Genomic DNA, 10620 nt, shown 5'->3' with positions numbered 1-10620 from the left:
ACTTACTGTACCTAAAATGTCTGAACATTCACTACACATGCATGCAATACAAAAGTCAAGTTTTAGAATACCTGATAGCTGAGCTCTTTAATTCTTCTTTCATATTTGCGAACACCTTTTTGGTACTCATTGCTCCTCTTCTGTTCAGATTCCAGTTCATTCTCCAGTTCCCTAACCTGGTAAGAGAGAAAATAGTTGATTAATTCTGAACTGGGAGTGCATGGCGTCACCAAGAACTTGTCTGGTGAATTTGTATTGGCCTGGAAGTCTTCCTCTTTTGCCTCATCCTTTGTGTTATTTCTCTGTTCATTTTCTTTCTCATAATTTGTGTTAATGTGTTGTAACAGCATATTGTTGTTCTGTCATGTCATGAAGTTAACAGCCTCGGCAGGTTTTCTTTTTTTCTTCTTGTTTGCTTCAGAGGGGTAAATTGCCAAATATCACAAGATTTTTGACAAGTGTTTTCACCCCACTCACAGTAAAATGGTAGACATTCCCCTTTGATGTGCCTGATTGAGCAAAGTGATAATGAGAATGGAACCAGATATCATGTTCAGATATCGAACATGAGACAATTTAAGGATATGAAATGTTTAGTGAAGAGTTACAGACTGAGCACATTCTGAATAACAGAGTAGACACATGGCCAGATCAATGTAGACAACTTAAGAAATGCTTGTGCTTATTGGTGGCTGAAGGCACAGATCTACGGATTTGCTTAAATAATATGCTGTGATTAATGACACATTTACAAATTGTAATTGTATGTGGAATAAGAATTAAACTAAAAGGCAAACAAAACATTACTTAGAATATCAGAAAGAGTAACAGCTAAGTGGAGGAGCAGCTGCAGTGTGAGTAAGTAGAAAGTGTCTTGTGTGTCAAGGAGATGAAAAGTTTATAGCATGTCAGTGAATAAACAATGACTTCACATATCTACACTTTTGTTAGAGTACAAGGAGATACTTCATTAATTTTGCCTCGGTAAACATTTGGATACATTTTTTGGATCTTGCTATTCATGGACTCTGGTTTAAAGTTAGAAGTTTCAATATGGGCATTATTTCATTTTTAGATGTGTCAAGTACACCACCTGACTGAGGAACTGCTTGATGGTGACCCTGTCTTAGCATTTCTCAGTGGTTTATCCTGGCCTTGCTGTTTTGATGGCTGCATGGGCATGTAGTCCAGCATCTTACTGAATAAAAAAGGACATTTTTGCAGTCTTCAGCAGCACATTTCAAATGTAACTTGCGTAAGGAGTCACAGGGCCTGCACTTTAAGTGGGGGCGGACTGCAATGGAAAGGTGGCATTAAAGTTTTGTTTACTTAGTTTTTTTTTTTTTTATTCCTTTTCATTTTGTGAAAAAAACTGTATCTGGATGTTTCAAGCATCTGAGATGGTTATTTATTATTATCATTAATTAAGCAGACATTTGCTTAAGCGAATGGAGTTTAAGTGTTCAAATGTATAAAGGAAGTAGTAGAGTGGATTTAAAAATTAATTCAACAAGAACATGGTGACACAGATACTTGTTAAACGTTAATGCTTCTCATAGAGAACCACAGATGTGTGCAATAATGTGATGGAGAATAGGACTTTTCAAATTTACTGTTATTTTGAAGAAACTAGGAGGATTAGATTGGTGAGTTTGTTGGGCTGAATGGCCTGTTCTGGTTCTCATGTTCACTTATTAGTTTTATTATGATGAATACTTATTGTAAGAGTGAGAGTACAGTCCTAGTCATACACAGTATTAATTTTTATGGAGGGCAAAAGAGCTCCACAATAGTGCCAGGAAGGGAAGGATTCCTTGACTATTGTCTTTACAGTAGGAAAGTTCTGGGTCAATTCAGTCCAATCTTGACAGATGGTTTTTACAAGAGAGGTACAGTATACAACATTTCAAACAAAGAAATCAAACAGGCCTCACTCACCCTGCCAAAGGCCCTCCTCAGGGAGAACACACACAAGTAGTAAATGCTACTACGCCTTTGAAATGTTACTGTTTAAGTAGAAGAATTTTTATATTTTTTTTTAACAAAGGTTTAATTTTTTTCTTTGCTTTTGTAGGCAGAGCTACAAAATAACATGTGTGTCTATTCTGTACAAAGCGCATTCTAGTGTATTTAATGTCAGCAAATTAAGAATTATAAAGACAGCCCTGAACTCACTCTGCTCTCCAGTTTCTGGATTTGCTTTTTGCCTCCTTTAAGTGCAATTTGCTCTGCTTCATCTAGGCGCATCTGCAGGTCCTTGATGGTTTGTTCCATGTTTTTCTTCATCCTCTCCAAGTGAGCACTGGTGTCTTGCTCTTTCTTTAGCTCCTCTGCCATCATTGCTGCCTGATAGGGAAAACACCAAGAAAGAAAATTAAATAAATGGCACCCTTACCTCGGTCTGGCCTGGCCTCATTCCACTTCATCATAAAAATTATAAATATTGATAATAAGTCATATCCACATAAGAGTTTAAAATGCAAAGCAGAAAATGTTCAAAAGACTTAGCCACAGTTACTTTGCACTGTACTATTTAATCATAAATATTTATAGCTTCACCACTTTTTTCTTAACTGCCATTTCCATCAAACAAGCACTCCAGTGTTAAAATAAGCTACAACATCCCTGTTATATATAAAAAAAGTAAAGGCCACTCACATCAGTTATAGCTTTCTTTGCCTTGTCTTCAGCATTGCGGCACTCTTGTACAGCATCGTCAACTTCTGATGACAGCTGTGCAATGTCACTTTCCAACTTCTTTTTCTGGTTAATCAGTCCGGTGTTCTGCAAGACCACATAAAGAAGTTGACCGACTGAATAATATTAATAGTAATAAGACAATGATGTTGTTTTTGAATGCCAGTGTCATCTTTTGCTTCCCTCCTTACATTAATTTTTTTAATCCACTTAGTCTATTACAGGGTCCTTGCATTTGTTGCACAGCAGGTGCCAACACTTACTATGATGCCAATCCACCATAGAACACACTCACACATCCACATTACAACATACTGGACAGTTATAAAATTAATATGGATATCTTTGAGATTTGGGAGGATAACAGAATTCTTGGAGAAAATAAAAATGGTCACCAGGTGTAAAGGAGAAGGACAAACCAAACCTGCACATGGTGCCAGTCAACCACAGAGCACACTTACTCATCTTTTGGATACATTTGGTAATGCAGAGCATTTAGGGAAATATCCATGAGCATAACTGCACACAGCAAATGGCTAGACCAGGTCTGAAATCCTGGCTTGGATCTGAGAGGAAGCAGAGCTAAGTGCTGTGCCACTATGCCTCTCACTTGTTTCTTTATATATGTGGATTAATTTAGTATGAACACTTAGCAGGAAGTAAAAGGTTGCAGTGCACTATTTTCAGCATGCTAGACTTTCAGATTAATGAATGGTTAACATAACAACAGATTGCCCCAACTCTAAAACCTGTAACCTGTGGTTCAAAGCGGCATTAGAAATGTTAAGTACTCTATTAATGAATCCGGTTTCCTTATTCTGTTCGTCTGGTAATGACAAATATGTTTTGAAATTTTTTAAGAAAGGATGGTGGAAGTTTTGGGGTAAGGCTGCTATGCTCAGTAACCCAGGCATAGGGCACTGTGTTCCATTTAGATTAGCACATACAAAAAAGCATTTCACTGTATCATGTACAATAATTCATTCATCCATCCATAGATTCATTCATTGTTTTAACACACTTATCTATGATAGGTTGCAGGGTAGCTGGCACCTATCCCAACAATCATTGGGTGCAGGGACAATCCCTGGACAGGATGCCAACCCATCACAGAGTAAACACACTCACACACTAGGCCCAGATTAACAATGCCAATTCACCTAACCTGCATGTCTTTGGACTGTGGGGGAAAACTCACTTGAACATGGGGAGAACATGCAAACTCTGCACTAGGAGCACCTGGGATATGAATCCAAGTTTCCTTGTTGCAAGGCAGCAGTGCTACCACTGTGCCATCCTGCCAGCTGTCCTGTACAGTAATGACCCTATAAACTGCAAACTCCTGGAGATTAATGGTATCAGGGTATCTGCTGCCTAACTTACAATAAATGTTTGTTTATCAGTTATATATTTGGAAATTTTTAAAAGAGGAAAAATCCAAAATAAGCAAATGATGCATGAGCATGATTGTCTATGTGGACGTGCCCTGTGATGGTTTTACACTTCGTTCAGGGTTGTTCTTCAACTTGCAGTCAATGTTGCTGAAAGAGGCACCAGCTTCACAAACACTGAACTGAATAGTGGCTAGAAACGTGGATGAACTTTATTTCAGTTTGAAATTTCCTGTAATCATTTAGATTGGTTCGAAGTCCTGTCTGCTAAATTGCAAATCGAGTACTAATGAATAAAATAATTATAAACTTATTTTTAAATTCATGGTTATGTTAAGCTATTTACTTTGCTTAAAGTGAAATTCACCCAAAATTCCAGAGTTCAGATAGTGGTACAGAAGAAGTGATTGCTCACCTGTGAGTGAAGAAGGTTGACTCTCTCTGTGGCCTCAAGCAGTTCTTGCTCGGCAAGTTTGCGCCCCCGTTCTGTCTGCTCTAAACTGGCTCTCAGCTCCTCCACCTCTGCCATGAGCAGGTTATTCCTGCGTTCTACTGCAGCTGCCTGCTCTTTTAGGTCATCGTTACGGTGGATTAAATCATCCAACTCAATTTGGACATCCTGATGGTAAAAGAAACTGCATATTTAAGACCGACCACGTTAAATGCTCTTCCTATAAAGAATACACAGATGACACTCCAATTAAGAAATAGTTTTACATTTTTATCACATCATTAAGATTCACCTTTATCTGAGCTTGTAATTGCCTGACTAGTTTCTGGGATTCAGAGGCCTGCCTATTGGCATGATTGAGCTGGATCTCCATTTCATTTAAGTCTCCTTCCATTTTTTTCTTCAGACGCAGTGCCTCATTGCGCGACTTGGCCTCTGCATCCAGTGTTGCTTGCATTGAATCTAAGGCACGCTGGTGGTTGCGCCTGCAGGAAAAAAGAATCGGTTGGCTGAAGAAGCACTACTTTTTTGAGCAGAACTATAAATTTATCAAATATACATAAACTGAAGAAAGGATTCACACACATACCTTTGTCTGATTACCAGAGAAAATGTGTTGTGTTTTTGTTTTACTTTTAAAAGAGGCTTTTGCAATTGAAGTGGACTTTGTTTGCCCTTGAACATTATCAACATAATCCACTTCACTTTTTACTTGAGTGTCTACTCATAAATGATAATAAATAAGCAATTCATTTTCCACATCCCTCCTGTGATGACTATAATGTCATCTGATCAACAGTCTTAACATTCCAAGACATAAAGTTTCAGTAACACACTAAGGCATCAATACAAAAGGCTATTTGACGCTCATAAACCTATACCTGATGTATGACCTCTTCAAAACTGCTACTTCTAAAATTGTCTTTTTATGTTAAGAATAGGAAGAGCACAAAAAAGAAAAAAAAAACTTATTATTAAGCAACGGATTGGCCAAAGGGGTAAAGTGCGATGCAAAAAAAAAAAAAAAGGAAAATGACATCTATGGAAAATTGAAATTATTTTGTAGTTTCATTGTAAATAACAAGATACTTATGGAAGAAGAGAGAATGCTAATGTTTAGGAGAATTAAGGATTTCAGTAAACAGTGTCTGCATGATCAGTATATGGCTAATAATGAAATAAGCTCATCATAATAGTAATACTAATGATAATACATTTTATTTATATGGTACCTTTCCCATGCTCAAGGCACACCTTTATCAGAGACAACATACCAGATGTAATTCTGACTTTTAGAAAGTAAGAAAATCTGGTCCTAAGGTCATCAGTCATGTGATCCATATCTGTTGAATTTCAGCCAGGGTCACCCTGCAACCCTCTGCCCCAGGCTGGAAATCAAAAGTTAATTTTATGTCCTTCTTGTTGATTTCCAATAGCTTTGTTTGTCTTAATATTACTTTTGTTTTTGATTTGCATTTTTCTTTGTTTTTTATGTTTATATATTCATGCTTTTGTTATGTGCCATGTGTTTCATGGGTGGTTCCCCAAGAGGCAGGGCTACCTACCCATCACCGCCAGACTGCCCTTAACCCTATCAAGGCGGTAGCAACCCACAGTCTTTGGCAGTTCATTTGAATGTGCTTGGGAGTTGGTGAGTAATTCTTGTTTCTGTGCTACTTCATTTTTTTTTGAGGAATTATTGGATTTTTGACTTTTTGCCTTTGTGCTCCACAGAACTGACTTTCTATTCGGAGCATTTTTGTGAAAAATAAATCTTTTTTTTTTTTTTTTTTAATGATCTTTAAGAGTTTGAGGGTAATATCCTCTTCTAGTGGGCATTTTTGGAAGTTTTAGGGACTTTGTGCTTGGGAACTCTCATAAATCATTACAAAATCTAATAAATGAATCAGGTGTTTTATTAATGGGAGGAGAATCAGACATTTACAAAACATATTATTCAATTATTCTAAGCATTCATCTCATCAATGAAATCACCTGAGATTGTCAATTTCCTCATCCTTTTCAGCCAGCTTTCTGTCAATATCTGCTTTGATTTGATTGAGCTCCAGTTGAATTCTGAGAGTTTTGCTCTCTTCATGCTCAAGAGCACCCTGCAAGGAAGGAATAAAAATGTCATGGAGTTATTCTTGCCTTTATTGGTCTGCTGGGTCATTTATTCACCTCTTTTTTTAAAGCACATATTTAATTGTTCTCATTGGAGATTTGAAAAAAATGCACAAACTTTAAAGTGTGAGATTACATTTGTCTAAAATGATTCTAGCAGCCTGGCTGGAAATACTAAATCAGTTCTGGTTGTGTGTCTCTAGTACATTCTGTTGGACCGGTTTCAATAATCATCCAAAATATGGAAAAGTAATCGCTGAAATTATTTAAAATACCGGTAGTTATTTTTTTGCTCATACTTTTAATTTGAAAAGCACATCATTTCTGATTTCTTCTTTTCCTCTTTGTGAACTGATAAGATTACCATGGCAGCTTCACAAGATGATGCTGGGGATGCCATGTGATGCTATGACCCTTCTTTATCATGTAGCATCAGACCATTTAGTTGCCTCTCTCAAGACTTTTGTATAACCAAGAAGTGGACTTCATCACTATTTGAAAAAAAAACTAACAGTAGTAAGGCTCTTTGAATATTTTTAAATATTTGTAAGACAACCTTGCATCGTATTCTGTTTAAAGAGGTTGAATCATTGGCGTTAATGTGGTTGCTTGTCATCTAAAACAATAGGAATATTTTCATTCATCTAAGTGTCTTTTATCCTTGCCTCACATTGTGAAAACATATACTTGCCCAGTACCTCAGCCTCCTCCAGGGCTGCTTGAATCTCACTCTTTTCAGTCTCCAGTGCCTTCTTCATCTTTTCAAGCTCATGAATCAATTTCCCACCTTCTCCAATCTGATCCGTCAGATCCGAGATCTCCTCTGTATAAGATTATACATTTCAAATAAAGAAATACTAATGGACATCATTTCAGGTTTTTTTTTTTTTATTTCATTTTACCTATGTCTATGCTAATATCAAGACAAATAGTATCTTGGGTTTGAGTTTTGACTGTAGAACTGTCAGTGTCAAGTAGGCACATTCTGTCAAAGTTTGTCTGGCTTTCTACTTGATACTACAGAGAGATCTGCATTTTAGGCTGACAGACAACTAAATTAGTTTGGTCCCGCGATAGACTGGTGCTTAGGAGGGCGCAAATTAAAGTGTTCCCTTCATGAGGAGGTTATTGATGCTGTGCAAGAATGGATCAGAAGATTTCTACTCTTCTGGGATTAAGAAGCTTCCCGAGTGCTGGAACAAGGGTATTGCAGTGGCAGGAGGCTATACAGAAAAAGAGTGTGTACTGTATGTCGTTTCATCCATTATCCAACCCGCTATATCAGAACCACAGGGTCATGGGGGTTTGCTGGAGCCAGCACAGGGCGCAAGGCAGGAAACAAACCCCTGGCAGGGTGCCAGCCCACCGCAGGGCACATACACCAAGCACACACTAGGGACAATTTGGGATCGCCAATGCACCAAGCCTGCATGTCTTTGGACTGTGGGAGGAAACCAGAGCACCCGGAGGAAACCGTTGTTTCATTGTATTCAATAAATAAAGTGTAGCTCATAAATTCCTGTGTATATTTGAACGCTCCTTGTAACAGGAAAATGATTGGATTCATAGCTATTAACAATGCTAATGTATTTACTTTTCGATTGATTACAGCTGGCTTATTGCTTACTGGCAAAATGACCCAGGAAAAGCTATCAAAATTACAAACATATGAAATTAGAAAAGCACTATTTTCTTTAATCTGAAAGATAGGGAAACAAGACCACCAGAATTTCAGTTAGAAGGAAGAATAAATCTAAAATTAGAAGCTCTGAGCAAACAATTTTGTAACATACTGACAAGACAATATAAAATACTGCTATAATTTTATGTTGCATATGGACTTGGCTATTACAACTCTTCTGAGATTTTCTTACATTAAATATGAACTGCAATATTTTAAAAGAAGCAAACAAACCCACCTTGCAGGTTTTTGTTTTCTCGTTTGAGCGTCTCTAAGTGATCAAGAGACTCCTCATACGCATTTTTAAGTTTGAAGAGCTCAGTACTTAAGCCACGAGCCTCCTTTTGTGAAGCTTCCAACTCAGCCTGTGCTTCTTCATACTTTTGCTTCCACTCTGATAAGACCTTGTCAAAGTTTCTTTGCTTCTTGTCAAGAGCAGCTGCTGCTGAGTTAGCTCTCTCCAGATCCACTACCAGATCCTCAATCTCTGTTTGCAAGCGATGCTTTGTCTTCTCTAAAGACGAACACTTAGCATTTGCTGCTTCCACGCCTTCTTCTGCTTCTTGTAGACGGATTGCTAGTTTTTTTCTGTAATATTTTCAAAGATACATCTTCACAGGATTTGTACCAGCTTCTTCCAATGAAGCTTTAAATTTTGAAATCTAGAATGATAGATGGACTACTACACACAAATCAGAACACTTTACTGCCAAGAGGCACAAGAACGGCTTTGATGTTTGAGGTGCATGGTTAGAGTCAGTGTTACCAACTGGTGTGGTTGTTTATTTGGAATGATAATCTCTGCTGCTAACAATGAATAACATACTGTAACTTAAAGACTTTAACTAAATCTACCATGGCTCACAATGATACAATATTACTTGGCAGATATAAAGAGGGGGTAAATGTACAAATAAACACTAATAATTGTGCAGCATCTGTGCAACAGTTTTAATTTATACTATTTGGAAGAAGGAAAATTATAGTTAATAAAGTTATATTGTCAGATTTTCTAGCCACAAATGAAGTTTAACTGCCATAATCTCTTTCCTTTTAATTATGTGTACTCAGAACAACATTAGGCAAAAAGATGAAAAAGCAAAAGCTTAATATGCAAGGGTAGAGCAAGAGAGAATGAAATAAATGAAGGTAGAGATAAAGAACAAACATAAAAAAGATAAAGTAGAAATTGAAATGTTACAGAAAAAGGGAGACACAAATCCAAATCTTTGCTACCATTTTTTTCTATATAGTGATCTTTTTCTTTTATTAAAAATGCAGACTTCACTAATATCAAAATAGTACCTCTCACATATCAGTGCAAGTTCCCAACCGCTCTCTCAGATACGTTATACATAAGCAGACTTATGCAAAAATTCTGTACTTCAGTTTGTAAAGTACCCGTGATAGCATTTGTAGGAAGAAAGGAAAGCTATGGGGCCTTTTATAAAATTTACAATCTGTTTAACAGATGAACAGAAACTCTAAGCATACAATAGATAAGACAGGGGCGGATACATACTTGGCCTCTTCCAGCTCTTCAGTCCTCTGAATGGCCTCGGTCTCATACTTGTTCCTCCACTGTGCCACTTCTACATTTGCTTTGGAGAGAGCACGCTGTAGCTCTGACTTTGCTTCTTGCTCTTCTTCATACTGCTCCCTCAACAAATCGCAGTCATGGCGAGAGGCCTGCAGAGCATGGGCTAGTGCATTCTTAGCCTGTAAAGGAAAAGAGTGACAGAAAAATACCTTGATAACTAAAAAATCCTATTGAGAAATATGTAATATAGATAATAAATGTTTTATGATTTACTTGGAACATCAGCAAATTAAAACGTGCATTTGGTTCCTTTAAACCAAAGAAACTGAGTTTAGTTTTATGTCACAATCAGATAGAACTGTGCATTTAACAGATTTAGATACGAGTTTAATGTTAGTGGAAGCTTACTACACTACATGGTTTACTATCTGGTCTTGCTTTTGTCTGATAAAAACAAGCATAATCAAAACAAGATACTGAATATGAAAAATTTTACATAATTTTATAATTTTAAAAATATTTTCTCATGAAAATCACGGGCTAAGGAAGAACAGGACTCTTAGACTTGAATCAGTGTGCAGACCCCACCTAGCTGTATTGAGGGAAACAAGGAAAAACAAGCATGTAGTGTCAAAGGTTTGGGGTAGTGAGACTTGAATAGCCCAACATAAAGGACAGTAAACCCATAATAAGCAGAGTAAGAGCAGGTAATAGGAGTACGGCCAGGCATAAAACG

The 10620-nt window shown here is 37.2% G+C and overlaps 1 protein-coding gene across 2 annotated transcripts in view; it reads right to left on the bottom strand.

Moving 5' to 3' along the window:
- LOC114659240 (myosin-7-like) overlaps window positions 1–10620 on the bottom strand; it is a 53991-nt gene that overhangs the window by 2641 nt on the left and 40730 nt on the right. For both annotated transcript variants that reach the window (XM_051933279.1, XM_051933280.1), the window contains exons 33-41: window positions 9867–10063; window positions 8583–8932; window positions 7362–7486; window positions 6535–6650; window positions 4832–5024; window positions 4504–4707; window positions 2659–2784; window positions 2176–2346; window positions 72–176 (exon numbers count right to left, since the gene is read on the bottom strand). In XM_051933279.1, coding sequence (XP_051789239.1) covers window positions 72–176; window positions 2176–2346; window positions 2659–2784; window positions 4504–4707; window positions 4832–5024; window positions 6535–6650; window positions 7362–7486; window positions 8583–8932; window positions 9867–10063 — 1587 coding nt within the window. The remainder of the gene's footprint in view (window positions 1–71; window positions 177–2175; window positions 2347–2658; window positions 2785–4503; window positions 4708–4831; window positions 5025–6534; window positions 6651–7361; window positions 7487–8582; window positions 8933–9866; window positions 10064–10620) is intronic.

Source organism: Erpetoichthys calabaricus, chromosome 10 (genome assembly GCF_900747795.2).
Source record: "Erpetoichthys calabaricus chromosome 10, fErpCal1.3, whole genome shotgun sequence".
Classification (NCBI taxonomy): Eukaryota; Metazoa; Chordata; class Cladistia; order Polypteriformes; family Polypteridae; genus Erpetoichthys; species Erpetoichthys calabaricus.
Note: the sequence above shows the minus strand (reverse complement) of the source record. Positions and strands in the feature narration are given on the sequence as shown.